The sequence below is a fragment of the Acomys minous genome, assembly GCF_964271855.1.
Source record: "Acomys minous genome assembly, chromosome: 9".
Lineage (NCBI taxonomy): Eukaryota > Metazoa > Chordata > Mammalia > Rodentia > Muridae > Acomys > Acomys minous.
The window spans coordinates 59,509,558-59,536,909 of record NC_140490.1 but is presented as its reverse complement, the minus strand read 5'-3'; the positions used below and the strand labels follow the sequence as shown (position 1 = coordinate 59,536,909).

Sequence of the window (27,352 nt, the reverse complement as noted above, 5' to 3'; positions counted from 1 at the left end):
AGCCTAAGAGCCAGCCTTTCAGAATATGCCACCTACAAGAGGGAATGAGGCTTGTAAAGCTATTGTTCAGTCTGTGGTAAACAGGTTTGAGACAGGATAAGTACAGAAAGGAATGGGGTCAGCCCTATATACCAGTTACACTTTTACTTGCTTAGCTAAGATTAGTAGCCCCAATATTTTAGATTTGGAAAGTAGGAATAGAAAGGGAATTCTAAAATAGAAGATATTTAAGGGGATCTAGGAAGCATCCCTAAGCTGAGATGTCAAATAGATTGGGAATAAATTGAGTCAAAGGAAGAAGGTCCTGGAAGTGAGGGTGGGGATGTCCAGGACTCAGGGCCGTTTGCTGGAGTTGATCTCATTTCTGTGTCCTGGAAGTTAACTGCTGGGGCAGGAGAGAAGGTGCAGTGGGCTAAGAGAGCTTGTTTCTCTTACAAAGGACCTAAAATAGGTTCTAGCAACCATGACAGGCAACTTATAACCTCCTATAAGTCCAGGTCCAAGGGATCCAATGTCCTCATCTGACTTCCAAGGTCACCTAATATTACATGCACATATCTCAATACACTCACACAAATATACATAGTTAAATATATTTTTAAGGTAAGTGAAGGGAAACTGGAACAAATATATATATATATATACATACATATATATACATACATACACACACACACACACACACACATATATATATGGTATTATTCAGACTGAGTTTCCTTATCTGAAATTCTTGGGACCCAAAGTTCTTCAATTTTGGGGTTTTTTGTTCCCCAGATTTTGAAATATTTACATACACATATTGTAAGAGAGTCAATGCTAAACACAAAATTCATTTATGTCTCATATACACCTTGCATGCAGAGCCTGAAGGTAATATCGTATAACTTTTTTCTTAATTGTATGTATGAAACAGAGTTTAATGATCTAGAATTTTCTACTTGTAGCATCATGTTGCCACCCAAAGAGTTTCAAGTGTGGAAACATTTTGTATTTAAATTATGGACTTTGTAGTTTTGAATTAGGGGATTCTCAATGCTGAGCAGGTGATTGCATGGTTACAGTAAGAGGCCATGGTAAAGTCCTGAGGAAAGGACTGGGGTTCGAGGCAAGTCAAGCACACACTTCACAGAGGGACTTCTTCCATGACCACCACTGCAGAAATCCCCACAGAGCCTCATGGAGTAGTGTCTTCTCCATTCTGGAGAGGAGGTTCCAACCTTGAGCGATTTGCTATGACTGTTCAGTGACCAGCTGGCAGCCCAGGTGTAAGCTCAGTCTTTCTGCACTGGGCTCAGTGTCCCTTATCCACCTGTGCCCCAGGTAACAGTGAGGACACACCTGCCTCCCTCTGTTGTGTCAACAGAGGCTCCTCTAGTCACTGCAGCTCAGAAGTTAGGTTGGCTTCTGGGTCTAATTCACATCACAAGAAGAAGACAAAATTAACCATCTTATTTTGATCCTTTGATAGATGCTGCTAATTGTTAGAAACATCCTAAGCAAAGATCTGGCCTTTTTGAAGAAGACTAAACTAGTGGCCCTGCTCCTCCAAATACCCTCACTTCCATGTTAGCAGGATTGCTCATTGGCCGCTTTGAACCTAAGTAAGGCAGAACTTGCAACAGGCCACCTGTCACCTGTCTTTTCTCTTGGGCACCATCATTTCAAACAGCTGGGAGCATCACTTACTCAGAATATTTGGAGGCTCCACCTCTAACTGGTTATCTGAGTGGAAGAGCATCCTCAGTTGCCCTAGTCAGGGTAACATGCTTGCTCAAGCACAAACAAGCTTCCCAACAACACACAGACTGGCTCACAAACCAGAGCAGCGTGAACATCCTGCAGAACAGCCTGGCTTCTTGGATATTCCAGCCAAATGGGATGCCCACCTACCCTCACTGCTCTCTTCAAGGATATCAGGTGAGAGGTGAACTGCAAAGGCTTTTCTCACTGACTCATACGTGGGCAGTACTTCTCCTTGGTCCCTCTTGAACTTAGTAAAGGGAACAGTGGGTTCCTGCAGGGCAGGCTTTATCACCAAAGAAGTGGAGTCCCTTGCTCCCTGGAATTTCCCTACAAACAGGACCCTTTAGTCCTTTGCATTTTATACTGGGCTGCTTGAGAGTAGACACAGTACCTGTGTTGTCTGGGGGTTTGCCTAAGGATCTTTCAGGCCCCGGGTGTTTGCCCTCACAGGGTCATTTTCACAGGGGAGAGGATGAAGAGGCGCTAGGAAGGAGGGACACCTCTCCCACATGCCACCAACACAGCACGAACCAGCTACTAAGTCACTCCGAGGTCACACAGAACAGCTGCATGGCAGCATCGCTTCTAGCTGTGGCTTTTCCCCACCCACAGGACAGCATCATGTCTCGGGGTCTCTCCATCAGCCCTGGGCAGTGAGGCCTGAATGCAGAGGGAATCACAACTGCCAGGGCCTCTTGGAGGTGACATTCCCCCTCCCCCACAGCCCTTCCCTATCACTCTGGAAAGAAGAGACTCAGAAGGAAGTTTGCCTGGCTCATCAGCAAGTCAAGGTATTACAGAGCTGGCCTGATTCTGCCAATCAACTTGTACCTATTAGAACGGAAGGATAAGAGGAGTAATAGACATAAGGGGTGGGAAGATGAACAGGATGAGGAATCCAGTGTTCACAGACGTTGATGGGCCTGAACAACCAGGTTGCACATCAGCTGGGGCGTGGTCGGGTGGGGTGATGCACAGTATGGAAGACATGTAGTGGGGCGGACAAGCTTCATCAGAGTTTTCATACTCTTGGGTCAGCAATATTAAAACAAAGCAAACAAGCAAAAGAACATGGCATCTCCGGAAACTAGGAAGGGACCCATGAGGTGGAAAATAGAGGCTTTAAGGGCAGCAGGATATAGAGCAAATGTGGTGTGAAAGGGAATGCCGGGGCCAGGTGTGGTGGTGCATGCTTTTAATTCCTTTCTATGAGCTGCTGGTAAGGGAGGCCCCTACTGCTGAAGTTACAGATACTTTAATTACAGGAGCTAGAGAAATCAAACTGCAACTGAGCTAGAAGCTTCCTTCCCGTTAGCCAGCTTGCATAGTGCCAGAAGGTGCTACACAAGCTACCAGGTAGAAAAATCATCAATATTTTTACTCAGTTGTGACCTCTGTGAGCTACAATATCAACATGGCAGGTACCCTTTGATACAACAGTGGCCTGACTATACAAGGGTGGCTAATACTTTTCTGATTGTATTTCAAGCCTGCTCCTCGGGTATATTATAAACCTGTTCAAGAGCCTCTGGCTGGGAACATCACAGGGAAGATACTGTTGTTTTCCTTGATGGGTATGTTGTGATTATCAAACTGCCCTCTAAATATATATCTTTGGGCCTGTAGGTTAGTGCTACAATCAGCTCTGGCAAGAGAAGCTTCATTTCACAGTTAACAGCAATGGCTGCGGTGACTCATAACTAGTCAAAGTGCTGAGTGTAAGTGACTGTTGAATGTTCAGCCCTAAACATCACCCTCTCCAACACTTAAGGAACATCACAGAAGAGGGGGCAGAAAGAATGCAGGAGGCAGAGGAAGGGGTGGAGTGCTGTGGATCTCTGACTTCTGGGCTAGACATGGTTCCTGCATTCACAAATTCACAGCACTTGTAATTACCAGCACAAGGCTGAGTGTGACATTCCCTTATGGAGGAAGGAGGGGCTCGCCAGATCTCACTACTGCCTGAAGATCTACAGGCAGCTAACAGTCGCTGGAAGAGAGGTGTTTCCTTCAGTGGTGTGCAACTGGTAAGTTGCCTGCCCTCCTGTAAATAACCCCTGGACCAAGTTCATGTAAACAACCCTGATAAAATTAGTTGGCTCACCAAAACCAAGCCAACCTAACAAATAAACTCATGAAAATAGAAATGGGACAAAGGGATTGGGGTGTGAGGTGTTGGGAAGAGAAATGGGGGGGAGGGGCACAGGGATTGAAGGAGACAAGAGATAGTAGTGGAGGGTGACTAGGATTGAAATATAGTGTATACATGAATGAGAATGCCATAATAAAACCCTTTATCATGCATCACGAGTGTGCGCAGATAAAATGTAAGAGAGACAACTTTTAAAAAGCAATGGAAACCACAAGGACTGAAAAACCATGTGTCCGTGTGTGTGTGTGTGTGTGTGTGTGTGTGTGTGTGTGTGTATGTGTATATGTGTGTGTATATATGTATATGTGTGTATGTATATGTGTGTATGTGTATGTGTGTGTGTCCACACACCCATGCATGTGTGTGTATGCATGCATGTCTAGATGAGAATCCATTTTGCAAAAGAAGATGTACTGTTAGTGCAGGAGGAAAAGAAAGGTGGGTAATAAAGAATCTCCCACCAAACCCTGGTGTGCCCACGGCTCCTTTCCCCGCCCCTGCAGGACTTACAAAGCATTTGTCCTATTCAGCAGTCCCCTTTATCTGAGAAGGACAAGTTCTACAGCCTCCAGTGGGAGACTGAAACAGCAAATAGAGCTAAGTTTTATTTATACCTTTTCTACAAAGACATGCCTATGGCAAAGTTTAATTTGTAAATTAGGTATGGTAAGACATTCATAACCATTCAGAATACAATAGAATTGTAACAATATGTTTCAACAGACGTTATCCAAAACCATTTTTAAAGTTGCCTCTCCACCGAACATGACATTTTATTCTGCCGTTGTTCTCTGAACAATACAGTTTAATAACTCCTGGCACTGTATTTATCGTGTATGAGACACAGTAATGAACCTAAAGATGACGTAAAGTGTACAAGAAAGAAGGTGTAGTAGGTTCTGCGCAAACGCTGCCATTTTACCAAAGACACTTGAGCATCTTTGGACCCTGCTATGCTCGGGAGTCTGAGAAGTGAGGTCCAGCAAACACTGAGGGACGGCCATACCATTCAGTAGCACACAGGAACAATGAGTAATGCATGCAGTGACACGGAAACACGCTCAAAGGTGATGTCAATACCCAGACTACAGACTACCTAGCCTCATGTATAGAACCTTGCGGAAGAGGCAGATGAAGCAGTGATCAAAATGAATTGAAAGCAGTGGCTGCTGAAGGAGAATGCTGGTCTCAATCACTACACTAACATCCCCAGTGCTACCCTTTTGCTCCAGCGTCCCCCGACCCAGACTGACCTTCATCTGCTCCACCTCCACCCACCAGGACCCCCCCACCCCCATCTCCAAGGCCTTTGTCTACCTTCTGTCCCCAGCTGCTGCTAACACAGTGCTATGTGCATTTGTAGCTGCTCACTGAAGACCTGAGTAGCACATGGAGTTCTGGATCTTTTCGCACGGTCTTTCAAGACCTCATATATTTTAAAGTTGTGAGAGTCAGCTATTACATTTGCTAAATAAGTCCAAAGAGATCAGTGAAGAAAAATTGCTATGTACTATCACCTCACTGTAGTTAAGGGGAAAATGCCTTTGGGGACTTTAAAACTTCATTCAGCGTGATAAACTATGGGCCTTTGAAGTCTCTGATAACTCTCTGCCTTAGATTGGAAAAGGGTCCCTCAAGGACCCATGTGTTGAAGACCTGGTCTCAGTCTGCGGTGCTGCTGGGAGGTAATGCGCCCACTAAGAGGAGGATAGAAGGAACCCTGGCCCCTTCTTTTCTTCTGGCCCTGCTTCCACACCCATGAGGAGCTCATCTTCCTCTACCATACACTGCATCATGACATCCTGCCTTATTGAGGTTGCCAAAAGCAAGGGGCCCAACTGACCATGGATGGACACTGCCAAAACCGTGCGTCAAAACACACTGTTCTCCTGAAGTTGATCAGCTCGGGTCTTTTGTTTCACTAATGGAAGGTTGACTGACACACCTTCACTTGTTCAGTGTGATTCATTTTGGCTTCCTCCAACGCTACTTCAGGAAACAAGATTTCTCAGCAGAGCTGGAGTCCTGCCTTCCTCATTACCCTTCCCTCTGACCACTTACCTAAGATACTGCCCAAGAGGAACTAGAGTTATAAATGGAACAGGAAGGCAAGTGAGAAATCAATTACACAGACAAGAGTCTTACTGGCCTTCTCAGAAAAGTATTAAGATAAATCTTCTATACAAATGAAGTAACCATTTAAACAAACAATGCGCAACCTGGAACGCAAGAAGAAGAAGAAGGCCCACCATGCAGCGAAGCCGTGGAGACCTCCAAAGCATAGATGGACCCTTACAAAAAGCACATCCCTTTTGCCATGCCACTTAGTTTCACTGGGCCCACCCGGGTGAGAATCCTCTCTGGTGGCTGGCAGCCAGACTTACATCCCATGCTAGCATGTGGCCAGGTCTCACTGTTCACAGCCACCAACTGGCTTTACTACACAACACCAAGAATGCCAAACACACTCTGAAAAGGATACAATGATACTCGGTCAAAGGACCATCAAGTGGAGTAGGCAGCTAAGGAGGGGCAGGCCCTGCTGGGGAGGCAGAGCCTGGGGATCCTGGATGGTGGGAACAGGGGCCAATAGATAGATATCAGTCAGCTATCAGTAACAGCTGGCACAGTGTTGGAACATGGTCCAAGAATGGAGTCCTGTGAGGAGAATTCTGAATGCTTGTGGGAAAACTCCAGGAAAACAAGACCTCAGTTTCCTCAGAGCATGGCACTGTTCTTAGAATGTGTTTCCATGCTCCTCCCAGGTGTAGCAGACAGGAGTACGTTAACTTCAGATTGTTCATTATAATTGGATTTTGTTATTTGTTTATTTGCCTCTATGAAAATAAAAAAAGAAAACATGTTTTACCACATGCAGCTTGCCCTTGTGATTGGACATTTTCCTCCTGTGACTCTTGTTAACACCCAGAGCATAAATTGTCTGATGCTCTGAACAAAGTGGGCTATTGCATGAGATAGGTCCCATAGCCTCTAGAGGGGAGACAACATACTTCCTTAAAGAGGTGACAAGTGTGTGTTTGTCCACCCTCAGCCCAAGTAGGAGGTATTATTCTAGGATCATTGAGGCTTACTGCTCGGCACTGCAGAAGGAAGTGGGTTCTTGTCAATTGCTGAACCAGTGGCACCAGTGCTAATGAGTAGCCCTGGCCTCCAGTGCTCCATGTCTACGTCCCGTGGGAGAGCTCTTTTCCTGCTGCCTGAAACACCAGGAAACTACCTCTCTAGGAATTAATTGTGGAGAGGGTTTGTCTGAATTAGAGACATTTTGCACACAAATACGATTTACTTCCAAGCAAATGCTTCCTTTTCTAGTAACCCTTATTCGAAGGAGGACAGGGAGTGGTCCCTAACTGCACTCTAAGTGCTTATCCTTATACCCAGGGATAAATGGTGGTCCTTACCCCTCATCAAAGAAACACGTCTTTGCAACAGATGAAGACCATTACAGAAAACCACAACCAATCAAGATGCAGAGAATAAGAAATGATGGTACTCAACCCCAATTGATACATCTACAACAAATCTCCTATACCAAAGCCTCAAGGATCAGTGCAGAAGAGAGGACAGAACAGTAAGAGGCAGAGGGACAGAAAGTTTGCTGTGAGAACGTATCTCCTAGAAATGTCAGAGAGGCTACATCTATGAAGTCTCATCACATGGCTGCCTAAATAGCAACGAACAAGGACTACACCGAAAGGCAGCTAACATGGGAAGAGGGAACTTTATGAGGCCTCACTACCAAGTGGCCAGCTCTGAAATCCTATACATATAAGTAATGTTATGCTGACTGATCTGGTTGTATTTGTGTGTGTGTGTGTGTGTGTGTGTGTGTGTGTGTGTGAGAGAGAGAGAGAGAGAGAGAGAGAGAGAGAGAGAGAGAGAGAGAGAGAGAGAGAGAGAGAGCGCGCAAGTGGGAGGGTGCATGAGAGGAGTGGGAGAGAGAGCAGAAAAGGGGCAAAATTATGCAAGTATAATTTCAAAAACATCATTTAAAAAAGAAGTAGAAAGAAAAGAGAAGGGCTGGAAATAGAACTCAATGGTATGCACTTAACATGCATGAGGCCCTGGGATTGATTCTCAATTCCTTGTGTACACACAGAAGGGGAGGGAGGGAGGGAGGGAGGGAGGGAGGGAGAGTGTTGGTAACATCTATTTGTGCAGAAGCATGTAAAGGCTGTGTCTACAGGCTGTAACCTTGACTACCATTAAAGAACTGGAGGAGATAACTGCCATGGGTCACCCTGGACTAGATGATCCCTCTTTCCTCCCCAGATTCTCACCTGCACAGGAGAGACGCCCAGGTCACAGAGCTGATTCTCTACAGCACAGACAGCTGCTGAGTGTGGCCAGGAAATATCCATCTACCCTATTATCAGACCAAGCCAGACTTTCTACACTTTGGGCATCAGGGCTAGACCCAGCTCTGCAGAATGAGCAGCAGCTCATGCCTCTACCAGTTAGATGACAATCGCACCCATACCACCACCACCCTCACCTAGATATGACAATCAAGGAAAGAGAATAAATGTCCCTAGGGGGAGGAATCATCCCACACAGCATTATCCAGGCTGCATCTTTAAACCACTGATGCCTTGGGGATTTTCCAAAGCTTTTCAGTAAGCCCAAGTGCTTTGGACCGACCCACTCCTGACTCAGGGACCTGTTCATGCTTTAAAAAAAAAAAAAAAGCACTGTGACACCAAGTTCTGAAAATCATCAGCTCACAATGACAACACCATTCAGACCCCAGCCTAGCATGCATGGTTTCAGATATCCAGTGCCTTCTTAAGATAAGCAGAACTTCCTTTCCTACAAGGATTCGCACTTGGCGTTTGAGGTGGCCTGTGTGTGGGTTATGCTAGAATTAAATGATGTGACCTCGCTCAGATGGGAGCCATTTCCCCTTACTGCCCTCATCACTGGTGCCATTCAGCACGCCCAAGAGCTGAGGATCCAGACTTTAGCCAGGGTAGGGGACGGGAGTGTTGGACTAGGGAGGCAGGAAGAGCTGAAAGAGGTGAGCATGGAGGAGTAGGTTCTGGGTTGCAAAGATGTGGCATTGCCTTGGAAACAAAATAGCATCTGGTACACAGGTTTGGGTGAGGACAGAAGCAGGAATGCCAGCTATGGACTGTCAAAGTCCAGCCGGCAGCAAGAGCTGCTCAGCTACAATGTGGGTACCAAGTGCTGAGACTCAGGGCAAAAGAAAGATAAGATTGCAGACCCCAAGAGAGCTCCATCCAGCAAGTAACAAGTCTAGGGTTTCTAGAAACATCCACAGTCTTATCCATCCATGCTACTCTATGCAGGGCTGTGCTTGTACTCCAGGGTTGTACTCCAAACTATATCCCCAGAACCTGTGTGATTAAGCCCTGATCCCCAGGATTAGGGCTGTTTAGTAACAGTGCCTTCAATGAGGCCAGAAAAATGAAGTCATGTAGGTGAGCCTTAACCCAATATGGCTGGCACCTTTTCAAGAGGAGGCACTGGAGGAGGTGACTCAGAAGTAGGATGCAGGTTTGGTATGCCAAGGGCTCTAGGTTCTACTCCAGTACATGAAAAGGAGGGAGAGATAAGGACCAGGACACACAGGGGTTAAATGGTGAGGAGAAAAGAGAAAAGGCAACCACTTGCCAGTGCAGGTGTGTGTCAGGAGAAACCATGCCTGCTTTGCCTTGATCTGAGTGGATTTCAGTAGGTACAACTGAGGAAACGCATGCCCCTGTTTGAAGCTGCCCAGTCTGTGTTGTTTGTTATGGCAGCTGTAGGAGCTAAGCCAGGAGGCCAACTGGAACATCTCAGCAGTCCAGTGTGATCTGTCATTTGCCTAGCCTAATAATAATCACCTGCAGCAACAGAGACCATGCAAAGCCCAGTGAGTACACCGGACCACGCTGCCGCCTCCCAGGGGTGCATACATGAGCAAGGAAGAGACGTGCAGGCAGGAGCACAGCCACACTGTAAGACAGGAGTTTGCTGAGGGGGCTTCAGAAGGTAGAGAGAAAAGTGAATGTCTGTTGGGAACAGCACCAGGGAGGCTGTGGGCAGAATCCAGGGGTACACAGGAGCCTAGGGCTAAGCATGAAGCTGGCTTGTCTCTTCTGGGTGTCCCCATGTCATCAAATCGCCCCCCTCTACCATCTTCCTGTTTACAAATTTCAGGAAACTCACTGTTTACTGGGGGAAGGGAACCGAACTGTGACTCAGGAACAAACTCCAGAGCCATGGAGGGTAGACTCCCATGTCTACATCTAGGCTGGACCCTCCACACCCTGTACTTGTCCCCTCTCAGCTATCACCAGCTCCCTGGCACAGGAAGTTCTGTCTCCATCTCCTACGTAGCAAAACACAAGCAGCTGCTACGGCCTTCGTGCGTCTCTGGGCTCCTTTGCTTCAATCAGTTCTCTTACCTGGGCACCACACCCCACCTCTCAGCCGTGCCCGCCTCTGCTGGCTTAGCCCTGCATCTGAATCTGCACATTACAGATAGATCTACCTCTGCGCAAGCTCCTTCTCCGTGTCTCTGTCACCATCTCTGTCACCTGCCCATGGTGATATTCTGAGACAAACACCAGAAACAGGCCCCACACAGGACCAGAACATGGCGTCTAACTGGGAAAATGATAGGAGTTGCCTTAGTCCTCACGAGGACATACTCAAGTTCACAGCCATGCTGTTCGTAACATTACCCAAGTGCCAATCATGGGTGAAAAGCGAAACAAAACAAAGCTTATTCACAAATGTAGCAGACTTCACCCTAAAGAAAGATTCTGACACATGCTACAACACAGATGAGCCTTAAGGACATCTTCAGCAGCACATGACAGTTGCAAGGGGACAGATATTGTGCATGGAAATAGCTAGAATGCTTGGAATCACAGAAAAAAGAAAGTAGAAATGGTGGCCATTGGAAGCTGGTGGAGGAAAGGATGGGAGATGACGTTTAAAGAGAGACTAAACTATAGCTGAGATGAAAGAATCAGACTGGATGAGTCTACATGAGGGTGTGACCAAGCATAAGACCACCACGCATACTTAACAGTGGTCAGTTTTGTGGCGTGTGTTATCAACATTAAAAAAAAAAAAAGAAGCAATTTTCTTTTTAAACGTGAGACAGCTTTGTGTTCATTTTACATGCTATGCGTACACAGTTGCCACTGGGGACTCCTTCGGCATGTGACAATCAAGGGTGCTCAGTGCGATGAGTGTGTTTTAAACACGGAGAGGCAGCTTGTAATCTAATCTGGGAGGAAACACTGTGATATGCAAATTATGAGGCTGAAAGCATAAGTCATAATTTAGCAAGGCCTCCGGGAGCCTCTCTGACAGCCTCTCCTTTTTCTTCTTCTTCTTCTTCTTTTTTTTTTTTCTTTCTTATTTTAAAAATGATAGCAAGAAGTAAAGTATGACTGCTAGCTAGCAGGATCATACAGAGGGCTGACTCCGCTTTTCTCCAGTTCAAAACAAAAGTCCGAGAAACACTCCAGTAGCACTGCTATGACTTAACAATCGCGGCCACACATCCCTATGACTCAGCACTTTGGTTTTCAGTCCAGATAAGTGAACCGACTCCTGGAAGCACACTTTCAAGTCTGGGTGGCTTCCTGGCTCTTCTGTGTTGTACAACACACCTTCAGCCACTGATGACCTAGAACACACCTGCTAAGGCTTTGTGACAGCTGCTTCCTGGCAAGAGTGGGGCCCCTCCCCAAATGAGTCTGGCCTTTTACTAAAAGAAATGTAGAAAAAGATATGAAATACTACAAGGGGAGGTGTGGGGAGAGTGAAGGAATATAAACACATAAGAAAAAGATGAGGCAGACAGACTGAGAAAAGCTCAGGGTACAGGCCTGCTTAGCTCTGCAGCAGTGACGTCTGTGTGCATGTGGGTATGCATGTGTGCGTGGCGTGCGTGCGTGCGTGCGTGCGTGCGTGCGTGTGTGTGTGTCTGTGTGCCTGTGTGCCTGTGTGTGTATGTACCTGTGTTTCTTGACAATGACAGCCTAGGGCCAGTAGAAGCAGGCCCACGCCCTTCTAGCCCCACATTCAGAAGTATCCACACTGGGCCTCCTGCTCTGCAGTTACTGCCCTGGTACTTTACTACACTGACTGTATCTCCACTCTGCAAAGGGGCTCTGTAAATTATGGAGCTGGTGCCAATATTGTGGAGGTAGTGGAGGTAAGAATTTGCAATTTTTGTTCCCAGTTTCTGACATGCAGGGGCACTTTCCAAGCTCCTAGGGTGACACGGAATTAAAGCCTAAGGTCATTTTTAATTATTCCCAAAAGAGGCCTCAGGAGATCCCTGCCAACAGCATACCCAGTCTGAATGGCCAGATAAGTTACAGGTTGAGTGACTGAGATGGAAAGGGGTAATTACTTACAGCATTTATCAACTAAATCAGCAATACTCAGTTATTCTAAATTAATTACCAAAAAAACGTTTGCCTCTAATCCTTTACCCCAGCCAGAGGAAAACTGGTCCCACACCCAGTCACTGCTTCCAGAGAGTTCCCCAGCTCAGGTAACTGCATGGCTGGTCAGAAAACTGCCACCCCCCCCCCCAGGCTGGGGTTCCCATGGAGGGAGAATAAGCCAACTTTTGAAAGCAAGGATAAGAGTAAACACGGGTCACGAGAGGATGATGAGGACATGGACAACAATTATGATGTGAGGAAGGGACAGTGCTGGAGATATTAGGGTTCCTGAAAGGCCTCCCGTCTCACCCACATGGTGCATCTTTGCAGCAAACTCCTTTTCTATTTGTTAGCATGACTGGCACTGCTGTTCTGTTCCTTATAAGCCACGTGCCATGAGCAGCCTGATGGGATATCACACAGTGCAGGTGGCAGGCTGGAGAGTCTCGCACAGCAGTGATGGAGTCCAGCGGGAACCTACCCTCACTGGTTCCATAACCAGCACCCCTTCACAGAGGAACAGGGTCACTTATGTGGAGGGAGCTATGCCACTGGGAACCGTCAGCCAGAGCAGTCACAGCAGCAAAGAAAAGAACAAGATGATGACCTCACACCACCCCAGAAGAAGGAAGGTGATTATTGTGGCCAACGCCAATGGCTTTGAAAAAACTGCCCAGGGTAAGACTCTAGGTGAAAGTGTCGTACCTAGAAACTCACTCTGCTTCTTGCCACCTAGCCCTGCAGTGGGCTACTGTCACCATGGACACCTCTCTCAAATCCATTCTCCATCTATACTGTCCCCCAGTGTAGCTCAGTCAGATATCAGAGTATACTGAACTCATTCTCTACCACATGGCATTTGTCTCACATGAGACCTGTTTAGTTCTCAGATTAGAATTCTACACTCAGCCAACCATAAAAGGATCGCTGATAGCCTGGCTGCTCACACTAACCCTAGGTGCAGGATTCCCTTGTACAGGGCACACCCAGTTCTCCAGGGAGAGGCACCTCTACCTCTATGCTCCAGCGAGATAAATCACCCTTCTAGGTATGATGGACCTATCGCCTCATCTCAGGGCTTCTCATACCAACAGCCCTAACCCTGGCAGCCAGGTAGGTACCTCCTGTTTGCCAGGTAGAGGGGTGAGACAATGCTTGCCAGGTGTCCTGTCCTCTCACCTCGTGGAGGTAAGGCAGTGGGTACTCCACCCTGCCAATGAGGAAGCTAGAAAGATTAATCTAGATTTCAATAAGCTGGTTGCAAGCCAAAGCACTGACCGTTGGCCAACCACACCAGCCAACTGAAAGCACCCTTTCACATCTTACTGTACTATCCATGGGCAAGTAGTTCAAATATGGATGGCAAGAGTTTGTGGGTCAAAGACCTCTGGTGGGGAGGTAAACAGACTGCAGTCTCACCATCACTGGGTGGAGTCAGTCAGATGATGGCTGAGCCAGTGGAACCAGTGGGTGGAAGAATGAAGGGAAGGGTATTCCACATTAATGGAACAGCCTAAGTAAAAAGCTGAGGAGGAAGAGAGGCCAGCTGGGAGCTAGAGAAGTCTACTGCAAGAGGTATCAAGGGGGAGTAGACTGGTAGGTGGGGTTCAGGTCAAGGCTTCAAGGATGCAAGCTGGAGAACCACATGACAGGTTTGCATCTTAGTGTCTCTGAGTCTGTGGCTTTCAAAGGCAACAAGATGAGGCCAGTTAGGGGTCTACAAAGGCCAAGGAGCAGAGGTCAGAGAAATTTGCCCAGAGGCAAAACCCTACCCCGAAAGAACCATAGAACAGCACGCCTCGATACCACAGTAATCCAAATGTGTGATCGGGGGCATTCTTAGGGCACAAAAGATCATCTAGGTCACAAAAAGCAGTGGGTGATAAGAACTGGACATTTCCATTGCCCCTCAGTTCCATGTCTTGTAAACTAAGGACTCTGGACACAAAGTTGCTATTGACATGGCATCTTACACCCGAGATGGCCTCTGTCTCGCCTAGGGGGTACAGGGAAAGTCGGCAGTGGATATACATTCTGCCCGTAAGGTTGCTCACATCTGATCTTTCAGCCTTGTAGACATTTAATTAGCACCCTCTCATTTTTAGCATGACAGCAAATGAAACGCTAGCAGTCTCCTAGGGACCAGTCTTTCCTATCCACACCCAGGGAAGGGCTGTCAGGTCCTCCTGTCCTGCTGCAGGCTGCTCGATGTCTGCCTTGGGCTCAGAGCTCCAGTGTCCACCCCCTCCCCTGACCACCCAGCCCCCTCTCAGACCCCTCCTTTCACCAGCCACCTTCCAGTAGACCACACACAAACCAGGTCGCCCAGCCACCCAACAGGCTGCCTTCCTCACTGAGAGTCCGTGGCAGCTGCAAGGTTCTAGCCCAGGACCTCTTCACTCTACCTTCCTGTCTGTCTGTCTTTCTCTCATCCACATGTCATCACCTCTCTGACTGAGTTCATATCCCTGGTAAACTGTGTCTGCGGCAGGCCTAGCTGGCACAGCCCAGTCCGCTCTGCACATCCCACTTTCAAACCTTGATGCTGCTGTGAGAGAAAACTGCTTACAAACATGAACTCTCCTACCCTCATATCCCAACTCTGCTCAGTGCACTGACAGTTTCCCCTTACTCTGGAATTACAGAAAAAAGTTTATTTTATTTTATTTTATTAATTTATTCATATTACATCTCAATGGTTATCCCCGCCCTTGTATCCTCCCATTCCTCCCTCCCTCCCATTTTCCCCTTACTCCCCTCCCCTATGACTATGACTGAGGGGGACTTCCTCTCCCTGTATATGCTCATAGGGTATCAAGTCTCTTCTTGGTAGCCTGCTATCCTTCCTCTGAGTGCCACCAGGTCTCCCCATTCAGGGGACGTGGTCAAATATGAGGCACCTTGAACTAGAAATGATCATAATGAGTGAGTTAACCCAGAAGCAGAAAGAGTTAAATGGTATATACTCACTTATATCTGCATACTAGCCCAAGGGGCATGTCCCATGAAAGTCTTCACTAACCAGAAAAAAAGTTCTTAACATGGGTTATATGCCCTGGCCCTTGTCCTATTCCCATCCCAATGATGGGCAGTCTCAAATTCCTGCTGCATGCCTCATGGCCCTTGCAAACACAGTTGTCCTCTGGGGAACACATACGGTTGCTCTCTTTTGCCTCTCTCCCCATACACGACCCTCAGCCCATCTGAAATACACCAGCCCATCTAGGACAGGTTTCTCTGTTCAGGTCTTAGAGGCCTGGAGAGTGAGTGCTGTGTCCCCTGAGGGAGGGGTCAGGCCTCTCCACAGCTTCTCAGCTCTGGCCTCTGCACTGCTGAGTGAGGATTCAAGTCTGCATGAAACGTGGTGGGTTTTATCCCTGTCTTGGCATTTCTAGAAATGTACCCTCCCAGCACTATAAAAACAAAATAGAATTGCAATGCCAAACTGAAGAGGAAACAAGATCAAAAAGATATTAGAAGAGAACAGGGGATTTCCCTCCAGACATCCAGGACTATTAGAAATCATAAATCTAACAATACAAAACTCAGAAGCCACAAAGGAAAGACTAAGTCACTTGACTCTATCCAAACCCATCTGTGTGCACAACCCAAGCACTAAAGCAGAATCAGAAGCTCAAGTAAGTGCCCAGAGCGGGGCAGTCGCAGGGCCACAGTGCTGCTGTCAGCCAGTTAGGAAACAATGCTGGAACACGCATGGGCATGAAGGCAGAGATGGGAGACCATCCCAAGGAAGGCAATGTAAAAACCTGCCAAAGACCAAGACAAGCGCAAATACTGCAGTAGTAGTCAATTTTTTTTCTATTTATCAGGCTAGCAAACATTTGAATGTCTGATAATTCCCCGAATCATGGAAGGTGTGTGGAACAGGACCATACAAATTGTTGGTGAGCATATACATTGCTAAGTTCTCCATAGGGAACACTTGAGGAACACCAAAGGATTTAAACTTTTGCTTCTTACAACATCTTGAATGTGTGCAAATGTTTTGGTATGTACAAATGTCATTACTTATTGCATATACATAGATATATAAAAAGTAAAGACTAAAAATGACCCCCAATGCCTTCTTAGAAATAACTAGTTAAATCAATTATAGCCCAATCAGACAACAGAAATACTAAGCAGACATCAAAGAGAATGAAGATGTTCTATATATTCATGTATACTCAACTGATACACAAACAAGATTATATATATATATATGTACATATATATACACATATACATATATACATATATATATATATATGATACAACCTGGCAACCACGGTGAAACCGAGGAGCAGAGAGAGCAAGTAGTGTGACTTACAGTTTTTCTTGGTTTTTTGTTTTGTTTTAAGCAGTATCTAACTGCATAGCTTTGGCTGACCTGGAGTTCACTATGTAGAACAGGCTATCCTCACACTCACAGACATTTATCTGCCTCTGCCTGAACGCACAGACTAAAGGCATGCATTATTTATACTATTATTCTAAACATGCAATGCAGGATCTATTATAGTCTATTTAAAAAAGGAATATGCATAAAGATGTATACCACAGGAAAGCCACTACTGGGATGACAAAGTGATACCAGGGAACTAACTCAAGAAATTTTAGTATGTCAGCAAGAGTATGAAATTTAAAATGTTTCTGAGGAGCTAGAGAGATGGCTGGTTGGTTAACAGCTCTTACTGTTCTTGCAGAGGATGGAGTTCAGTTCCCAGCACCTATGTCAGGCAGCTCGGAATCACCTGTAACTTCAGCACCAATAGATCTGAGGCCTTCTTCTGGCCTATGCGCGCGCATTTGCGCGTGCGCGCACGCACACATACACACACACACACACACACACACACACACACACACACACAGAGACAAAGACAGAGAGACATTCACATAAAAATAAGGTATTAAAAAAAATAAAATATCTCTAATGGTTGAGAAATACTTTTGATATGATACAGAACAATGGCAGATTCCATTAGATAAACATTCTGGAAGAGTAGAAATATGCACAAGTGTTAGGCGTCTCAAAAGTGGAAAATAGTTATGGTTACTAGTTTAGGATAACACTGTGGACTTCTTTTTTAAAAAAAAAAAATATTACCACTGCAGTGATAATAAAATTAGTTTTAGTCTTAATTACATTGTAGTGAAGTCATTTTAAATAACTTGGAGAAAAAGGATACAAATTATTTCCCAGGGTGTTACACAGCTTTCAAGACAAAGGTCAGGAATCTCCACAAATTCATGAGAAGACAGGAGATGAATGAACAATTTAAACCACAACTATACGGAAAGAGAAGGGCTTGGGAAGGTCAGCTGCATTGCTTCCTGGCCAAGGAGACTACTCAGGAGTGTCAGCAGCTGGCTATACTCATGCTGATCAGGGTGAGCTGTGCTAGCTACGAAAAGCAATGCTTTACATTCATGGAGTTCCTTTTTCTCTTTTAACTTAAGGAAATTATTAAAATCCGAGACACAGTGGGAAGCTTTGGGCTGCAGCACAGAGGATGAGAAACGGAGGCCACAGGAGCCTACTCCAGACCCGCCTATCTTCAGCACCCCAAACCTGCCATGCTGGAAAAGGGATTTGTTTGCTTAGCTCTCTCAAAAGGACGGAGGGCTCTGCTCAGCATGAAGCACAGAACGCTAAGGCAGAGATAAGGAAGTTGGTTGAATACCTGCTTCCTATGAAGAACGGTTCAAATGTGGGCTCGGTTTTTTTCTGTGCTCAGTGGCACTGCTACGTTAAAACTGCCCTTGGGTTACTACTCTTAATCAAAGGAAATAATTCATGTCAAATGTTCCAGAAACTAGAGAGAGCTGCACAAAATAAAGGTGGTGAGAACATCGTTACCACCATCATTATTTTGAAGGAATTGTAAAGTCTGGGGTGAAAAGTCTGGGGTGTGTCTAACAGATGCAAGGATCAAGTCAAAAGATGGAAATAATGAAGATAGCTGGGCACAGCGATGCACGCCTTCAATCCGAGCACTTGGGAGGCGGACGCAGGCGGACCCGCTGAGTTTGGGGCCAGCCTGATCTAAAGAGTGAATTTCAGGGCAGCCAGGGCTATATAGAATGAATGAATGAATGAATGAATGAATGAATAAATAAATAAATAAATAAATACACCAAGAGGAGAGATCTTAACACTCGAAGCTATTTAGAAGAAACCAGAGCTGTATCTCATGCTACCTGGGCAGAAGAAGAGAAGTCCTTAGAGAAAGCAAGCTACTAGAGAAAGTAAGGTGAACTGGGGGTCACAGTGCTATCTGCTAAAGGTGATGGTGCACACACCACGGGCTCCATTAGTGGGGGGCATTCACCCATCTCCCTTTCGGGGTAGACCATGCAATGCCTGCTTAGCTGTCCTCTGCTACACAGTCCATGTAGGGGTCAATCTGGCAGACCTGACTTTGTTATGAATGGAACAGCTGACGTAGGTGGACAGTTTTCAGCCAGGTAAGAAACTACTAAATGAAGTCAGGCCTAGTGGGGCATATCTTTAATCCCGGCACTTGAGAGGCAGAGGAAGGTGGATCTCTATGAGTTCAAGGTCAGCCTGGTCTACAGAGTGAGTTGTAGGACAGCCAGAACTATACAGTGAGGTGGCCTTGTCTGGAAAAAGCAAAGCAGGAGGACAACAACAACAATGAAAAGATAAAGAAAGAAAGAGTGAGAGAGAGGGCGGGAATAAAGGAGGGAGGGATGGAGGGAGGGAAGGAGGGACAGAGGTGGGAGGAGGAAGAAAGAAACCATCAAATACACCTTCTATGCTGGAAAACCAAACATTCTCAGGAATGACCTACAGACAGGCATGAGAGAACTTAAGTGGAACTCACCCAAGTCCACGCTTCTTTATAAGGAAGGGCAGGTTGGCCTGCTTGGGATAGAGCCCCACTTGTGGAAGGGTTTAAGCTGAGGTAGTAAGTCCATGTCAGGGGTGTAACTTGAGGGGGAAAGTAGCTCAGAGCCCAGGGGACTCTCTTTATTCTAACATCCTCGGGCTAACTGGTCTCTGCCAGCATCCAGGCATGAAGGCAGCAATGGAGTTATCTCTTTCCAACCAACAACTAGGGCTGGAAGTAACAGGACTGTGCTTCAGCATGCTGAAGGAGGCATGCTGAATGCTGAAGGCAGCCTATGGCTTATAGTTCAGGGAACGGGACACAGGGCAACGTCTCCAACCTTGAACTCATATCCACTGACAAAAGGTGAAGGCTTCGTCTCTTCTTGTCTACTGTGTTCAAAGTGGACAGACACTTGCCTGCTAAAATGCCAGCATCAGCATCAGCGAGAATTCTACATTTGTGCATGGACACAGAATCCAGCGAGCACAGTTAGCAGAGGGAAAAGTCTGCCTTAGAGCCAAAATGTGCTGGAAAAGCTCCTTTAAGCACTGTTACGGAACAGAACACAGTGGAAGGCCAGTCCTCTATCTGGATCGTATTTGTCTGTGAAAATCAAATGTCCTTCCTAGCTTTTCCAGTCTGAGAAAGTGTGCCCTGAATTACTGTACCCAGGCCTCCATTCCTCAGTGTCATCTTGTCTGTAACTGTCATGTGTTGTCAGGCACTGCCCACCCCCCACATGCATGGAGCCTCTCCTCTGAGTACGAATTAAAAAAAAAAACTTGCCCAGCTTTCCAATATGCCTCTATCTAGCCTGTTTTCTAGAACTATTTTTGTTCTTTCTTCACGCCATGCCTGGCAGGGTATGAGTAGCTGTCTCCTGGTGTCCGCTGCTGGGGCAATGGTCTGCTTGTTCCACCTGCTACCTTCTCGCACAAGGCATTCTTTGCATATACTCCTTCAAACCATTAGTCTTCCTTTACTCTAGAAAGGGCCCTAAAATACTCAGGAGTGTTGCCAAAGCCTTATTCTGACAGGCACACATGGCCATTTAAATAGTCGTTGTTTTAAATCTGTTCTGCTAAGCCAGAGAGAGAGAGAGAGAGAGAGAGAGAGAGGAGAGAGAAAGGGGGAGAGAGAGAGAGAGAGAGAGAGAGAGAGAGAGAGAGAGAGAGAGAGAGAGAGAAATGTATATTACCCTTTATGAATGGGAACCAGTCACAGAAGCACCTTTGGAAGGGAGAGGCTGTGCGGGATGAGTCAAGATGAGACAAGCTAGGAGGGAGGATCTTCTCAATTATCTTGCAAAGCAGAGGGATCACTAAGCCAGACAGTTCCCACAGGACACAGCGCTTCTGGCCAGGTTGGGACAAGATTAAAACAATGATTATGATGATGTAAGAGTTTCATCTTACACATCCAGGAGCTACAACTGTTTACTAACACATGCTGGTTGCCGGGATGGATTACACACACACACACACACACACACACACACACACACACACACAATTATAAACCATCCAGAGCCATTCTCACATGCATTTACACAAAGCATTCCGAACAGCTCATAACTGCCCCATTTCTAACTACACTGTTTAAAGTGGAAAAAAAAAAAAGGCCAGAAACTACAAATGTTTCTCAAACTGATTGACCAGGTGGCATCCAGTATTTCCTACACACCAAGAAAAAATGGAAAATTATGGGTACCTAGGATCATGATTGACTAACACTAGCTACTGACCATTTTTAGGGTGATACAGATACCTCACAGACACACCTGCTATATGATACAGAATGGAAGGCCTCAGGAAGGGACAGGGAGGACCGAATAGGTAGGTAATAGGGACCAACTCACCATGTCTCAATTCCTCTGACCAGCAGATGCTGTACAAGAGCTGCAGTGACACCCTGAAAGCTTCCCACATCTTTCCTATGCTTTGGGGGCTATTTACTGAAGTCTTGAGAAAACACCCTGACACAGAAGTCTACAACAATCAGATCTGTGGAAAGGACAGTGCATGGCTGGAGAGGGCCTTGCTTCTCGTTCCATAACCTCAGTTCTTTAACTGGCTTTAATATGTTCAAGGGGCGGGGGGGGGGGGGGGGTCGAGGTCTGCTAAAAAGGACATCTGAGAGTAGAGCGCTCTTTTTCATGGATAGTTAGTTCTTAGTGGGAGACACAGGGACAGGCAGCTTGTGGAAAGAACACACTTCTGTCCTGGCTCTAAGGAGCAGACCTAGAAGAGGGATTGAGTCTTTGGGGCCTCTGCTGCGCCCCGCCGTGAGTCTGACACTTAGCAAGATAGAGGGAGGATATGAACCTTGGGGTGGGGGAGGGGCGCCCTTTCCATATGTACACTGGGACAGGAGTTTGGGTGGGAATTAGAAAAGGCTAAATCGGTCTCTTTGAAGCGGATGCAGCGTCACCGGCACCGCAGAGGGCGGCAAAAACCTTGGCATCATATCCAAGTAAGAGCATCTCCTCTGGGGGACAGCCGGGGAGCTCAGTCAATGCTGGGCTGTGTATACATAGGCTAGCATTTCAGGTTACTCAGCTGGGTAGGCTGGACCTAGGTCTGCAGAGGAAGACAGATGGAGCGCAGAGGCGACCCAGGTCGGAAGAATGGGGACGCGACGGTCGTGGCCCTTACCTTGCTGACCACGTTTTGGACGAGGCCAGTTCGGATGCCGTAGTCCCACGCTTGGCAGTCGCAATTTGAGTCGTTGTTCCCCTTGCCTGGAGGGGACGGGAGGGGTGGCGTGTCGCTGCTGTTGCTTCGGTTGCTCGTCGTTCCCCAGGCGGCAGTGGAGAAGGGGGTGGCTGGGGGGCTGGTCCAGTTGTCCATGTCACCCCACCGGCCGGTGACAGTAGCACCCGCCAGTTCATTGCCTTTGCCGGCCCCGCGGCACCAGAAGTTGGGCTGGTCCAGGAGAAAGGAGTCCGAGAACTGACTAAAGCCGATGAACAGCGCCGGGATCCAGGTGAGCACCACCAGGGTCTTCTGGTAGCTGCCGCCCAGGCCCCCGAGAAAGGGCAGCACCGAGCCATCGTAGTCCAGCAACAGGAGGCTCGGGGCGGCAGCCGCCGCGCAGCAGCTCGAGTGAGGGCCGCCGCTGGGGTGCAGCGCAGGCAGCGGCTGGATCTCCGCGCTGCCGCCGGAGCCCGCGCGTCCCCCGAGGGGCGCCGAGGCCGCCGCGTCCCCGGGCGGCAGGGAACCGTTCTCCTCCGCCGGGGCCGGCTGCCTCCCGGCACCGCTACCCGTCGCCTCACGCCGCCGGTCTATCGCCATGGCCAGGGCCCGCAGCGCCCGCAGAGGCGCATAGAGCGCGGCTGAGCTAGGCGGGCGCCCGGGCACAGCGCTCCGGGCCCGGCGCCCGCAGCCGCTGCCGCCGCCGCCGCCGAGGAGGGCCCGCAGCCGGAGAGAGCGCTCCGGGCCCGGCGAGTCAGGCCGTCCCCATGTCACCCGCGCACCCCCGCGCCCTGGGCGCCACAGCCCGGGTCCGGCGCCGGGCAGAGGCTGGTAAAGCCCTCAGCCACCGCGGCTCATGCGCGCCGCGGCCCGGGCGTCCGCCGAGCTCCGAAGCTCTCCGCCGCTGCGCGCTGGCCGGGGAGGAGGAGGAGGCGGTGCTGCGCCGGACCCGCGCCCTTGTCGCGACTCGGAGCCCTGCGGACACCCGTGCGCGTTGTGCTGGGGCCGCCGCCTGCCGCGGGCTCGGAGGTCCTCCGCGGACTTCGGGAGCTCCCGGAAGCCACGAGCTCGCAGCCAGCCTGAGGAGCCGGCCGCGCTCCGGGCTCACCGAGCCGGCCTCCGCCTCCCGCCCCGGCCCGCCCCCTCTCCCCCCGCCGAGGTGGAGGTAACCGCGGCACCTGCTGCGCCGCTCCTGCGCGCGAGCGCCCCCTCCAGTCGGGCCGCGCCGCCGCTGTCGCCGCCCGGACGGACGCAGAGGTGGGGAGAGGGACACCCGGGCCGCCGCAGAATCCCCCGGAGGCCCCTCGGCGAGCAGGGCGGAGGTACCCACGGAATCGGCGTTGGCGGGGAGCGAAGGGGCAGGGCTCGAGTCCCACAGCCGCAAAGGAACACACCCCGGGCACACCGTCTCTCCGTGACCTCTGTTCGTTTCCGAGGTGCCTAGCGGCTGGCACCCCACTCCTGGTCCTGAACCCAAGGGTAGCCTGCCTTCCAGAACAACCTTCTGCGCTTCTCCCAGACTCAAATAAAGCTGCTTTTTATGTCCGTGGAGCAGGAGCAGGGGCAAGGAGGGATATTTGTCAATCTTAGGTTGCCGGTGCCTCACAACGCTAGGTCACAAGAGACCTACTGCAGCGCCCACCCCAAATCGCCATTTCTTTCAGTGCTCCCGAATGAGTGTCAAATATAATAAACAGGATGCTGGAAGTACACCTTCTACAGGAGCTACACACTCGATACCAACGTGAATGAGGGCGGCCTGCCCCACCCCCTCCCCCAAGGTCTCGGATTCACAATTCTTATGCTGTGTGCACAGGCGCACACTTCTAACACCTCACAGGAGATCCAAATGCTCTCGGTGCTCCGGACTCCAGCGCCAGCCTTGCCCAGCCAGCACTATATAAATAACACCAGCCCTGCGGCAAACGGCCGCATTAGCATTTTTTTTTCTCCAGCGTGCTGGGCCTGACACCGGTGAGAATTATGCGTCTTTCATCCTAGCCCTCACTACGTTCTGGAGACATTTCATATCCTGAGAAGTTTATTAATGGAATTAATGGAAATCTTAAATGGAGCAAATCTATCTCCAGTCTTATTTAGCACAGAGGAAGACGCACGCATTCTCTTTCCAAAAGCATATCCTGCGAGTACACGTGTGGAATGCGTTCTTTAAGCATCTCCATTATTTGCTCAGCTGCATGTTGTATAATTTAGTGGGAGACATTAAAAAAAAAATGTTCCAGGCAACATGTACTTACTGCTGAAATTCTGGCACGCGGAGAGAACTATTTCTGAAGACTGCCAGAGAGCTGGGCTTTGGGGAACCCGACTGTGAACTCTCCTGTGTGGCTGCTAAGGGGAGATTAGGTAACAATAGACGGAAGAGGCACAAGCTGCAGAAGACACTAAAGGTCTGGGAAACCCAGGCTGGAAACTTAAACATATTTAATGACATACTTGAATGAGAACGTCATTATGAGACCTATCACTTTGTATAATAAATGATTATAACCTAATAAAGTGTTATTTTTAAAAGATCAGTTGGGAGTGGCAGTGCACCTTGCCAATGCATGTGATGATGCTCTTTGTTGTTATTGTTGTTTTCCAATTTCACCTTATTGGTTAGCTTAACTTTTCTTCCCCTTCTCCTCGCTTGAAGAGCTAATACTTGGGAAGAGCTGACCTCATCCCCACCCCACCCCCCCAGAACAGACTCAGCACTCCATGAATGAATGTCAGAGTTTTATTACTGGATCCACCCACTGCACACAACCTACATTTGCTTATCTGAACCGAAATGTTACTGGCCAGGCTTTCTTTCATTCCCCGTCAGTGTCAGTGTTGATTCTTTCAAAGGAAGCCTGCTCCATGTCTGGTTCTGCCTCCTTCACCCATCTGCTCACTAGGACCCTAGTTGAAGTTTTATAGTTCATTGCAGAACACAGCCGTTGATCTTAATAGTGGCTTGTCTAATTGAAATAATAATCACGAAGAACTCTGCAGGTGTTGGCTTTCACATCTGCAGTCATTCAATTCTCATGGCCAAGGCTGAGATGCAGTGAGAGTTAGATGCCTGAGAAACTCCTGGTTTTAGATCCTCAGTCCTCCAACTTCCAGGGTCCTTTCATTTCAGCATGTGGGGACAGATGGCCAACCACAGAAGAGTTTACAAAGATGTTTGTTTACAAGGAGTGACAGATACCGTTTGACTACCAATCTCTTTGCTACAATGTGTATATATCAAAACACCCTGTACACATTAAATACATGCAATTATATAAAGTTTAGAACCTTACAGAAAAGCAGGAACTATTAAATGAAGTCTGTTTGCCTTTTTACGAAAACCTGTTTGTTAATGTATGCTTTTAGGTGGGAGCAGCCCTGGCCCCGAAGGACTTTCATTTTTGAAGTTCTTTGTTCTTATTCCAAAGGGTAGCAACAATCCCCAAATGGTACATTCTGAGATTTTGGAGACATGCTGGAAAATGTTGCCCTCTAAAGCAGATGAAGAATGAAACCAACACCAAATGTTGGGAATTCAGCGGCATCAGCCTGGACCCAGGCATTGTAATTAAGTGACTGATTAGCTTAGGGCTTTCCCTAAATCCCTCTTGGATCAACATTTCTCCCAAATCTAGTCAAGGAGATTAAAATGTAGCTAATTTAACATAAGCTGGCCTTTCTATTTATTAAAACGCACCACAAGTGACCTCGGCGTGATGAGCCCTAGAGCAAAAGGAGCAAAGCAAAATCGGGTGTTCCAGAGTGGAAGGAGGCCTCCAAGGTGTGAAGACCCCCAGCAAAATTGAGCATTCCAGAGTGGAAGGAGGCCTCCAAGGTGTGAAGACCCCCCAGCAAAATCGGGTGTTCCAGAGTGGAAGGAGGCCTCCAAGGTGTGAAGATCCCCCAGCAAAATCGGGTGTTCCAGAGTGGAAGGAGGCCTCCAAGGTGTGAAGACCCCCCAGCAAAATTGGGTGTTCCAGAGTGGAAGGAGGCCTCCAAGGTGTGAAGACCTCCCAGCAAAATCGGGTGTTCCAGAGTGGAAGGAGGCCTCCAAGGTGTGAAGACCCCCCAGCAAAATCGGGTGTTCCAGAGTGGAAGGAGGCCTCCAAGGTGTGAAGACCCCCAGCAAAATTGGGCATTCCAGAGTGGAAGGAGGCCTCCAAGGTGTGAAGGCCACGCAGATGGAATAGCGAAGCTGGAAAGATGCCCTCTACCAACAAAGCCGCCCCTAATTTTCTGGGTGACCTTTGCTATTGCCTGTCTTTGTCTTGCTTACCTACTGATTTTGCTTCCCTCCCACCTCCAGAAGGTAAGCGCCTCGTGATTCCCTTGCTCAGCTGCATTCCTGAGAGCGATAACGATAACGGTATCTGGCATTCGTGAGATTCCCAGGACGCACTTACCGAATGACTGAGTGCACCAGCTATGATCATCTGATGACACCATCTATTGAGATCTCCAACAGGGCTTTACTTTGATTCTTAAGCCATTAAGCAAGGTTTTCCTATTTGTTTAATCTCTCAAACATAGTGCTCAACTGAGCCAACTTGAGTATTCAGATGAACTTGACAACTGCGTGTCCTGTGAGCTGTTGTGGCTAATGGATCAGCTCCTGATATGAAGTTGTCACTGGCTTGCAGATTAAGTGTGGCTCACGGACTACATGCAAGGTTTCTAAAAGCACCACTGCCAACACTTCAAATTAGAAGGACTGAACATGCTTTTAAAATGTGTCGGGAATTCTCCCGACACAGCAGACGTCTGGGGTTTTCCTTGCCCCATATTTGTGGGGCCATCCTCCTGTGAAGAACAGTGAGGAGGCAAGGGTTCCCCAGCTTGTGTTTATCGCTGCCTGCCACACATGCTTGTCATCATCTGGCCCCTGGAAGCATCACCATCCGAGTTCAGGACCCTGATTCATATTAGCATCCTGAGTGCACCGATGCCCACAAAGAAGCTGAGTCATCCCCTCTCCCTTCGACAGACTGTTAAGTAATCTATCACTTTGCAGTTCCCCAAAACTGAGAAAAATGTACTTAGTCCGCAATATGCTCACATAATTTTTGCCCCTTGGAGATAGCAGGAGAACCCACATGACTTTTGGCTTACCTCTAAAATTGAGGAACACCCAATTTCAAAAGTTAATTCTAAGGAATTGGTGTCAGGATCAGGTAACTTCACTCAGAACCTACATCACACTGAGTGTATTTCCGATGGTTTCCACTCATCTATTAATTTTCTTCATATTTGAATTTTAGGTGGATAGATCACTTATTGCATTGTTCTTTTGCGTAATGGCAGCTTAGTTTCTTCTCTTCAATTACTTGCTTGAAAGATAGGTTACCTTGCTTTCCACGAGTGTTCACTTATTGTGATATGAAGCAACTCCCAGCTACGGCTGTGTATATAGTATTCAAACATTATTTTTTATCATCCCTTGGCTTCTGGAATGTCAACTCT

General features: G+C 47.9%; 1 protein-coding gene across 3 annotated transcripts in view; it reads right to left on the bottom strand.

Annotated features, from left to right (window-relative positions):
* Positions 1 to 22,495, bottom strand: part of SLC22A23 (solute carrier family 22 member 23) — a 164,745-nt gene extending 142,250 nt beyond the window's left edge. For all 3 annotated transcript variants that reach the window (XM_084797190.1, XM_084797191.1, XM_084797192.1), the window contains exon 1: positions 21,851 to 22,495. In XM_084797190.1, the coding sequence (XP_084653316.1) occupies positions 21,851 to 22,489 (639 nt within the window). In that variant the 5' untranslated portion in view covers positions 22,490 to 22,495. The remainder of the gene's footprint in view (positions 1 to 21,850) is intronic.
* Positions 22,496 to 27,352: the final 4,857 nt, after the last annotated feature.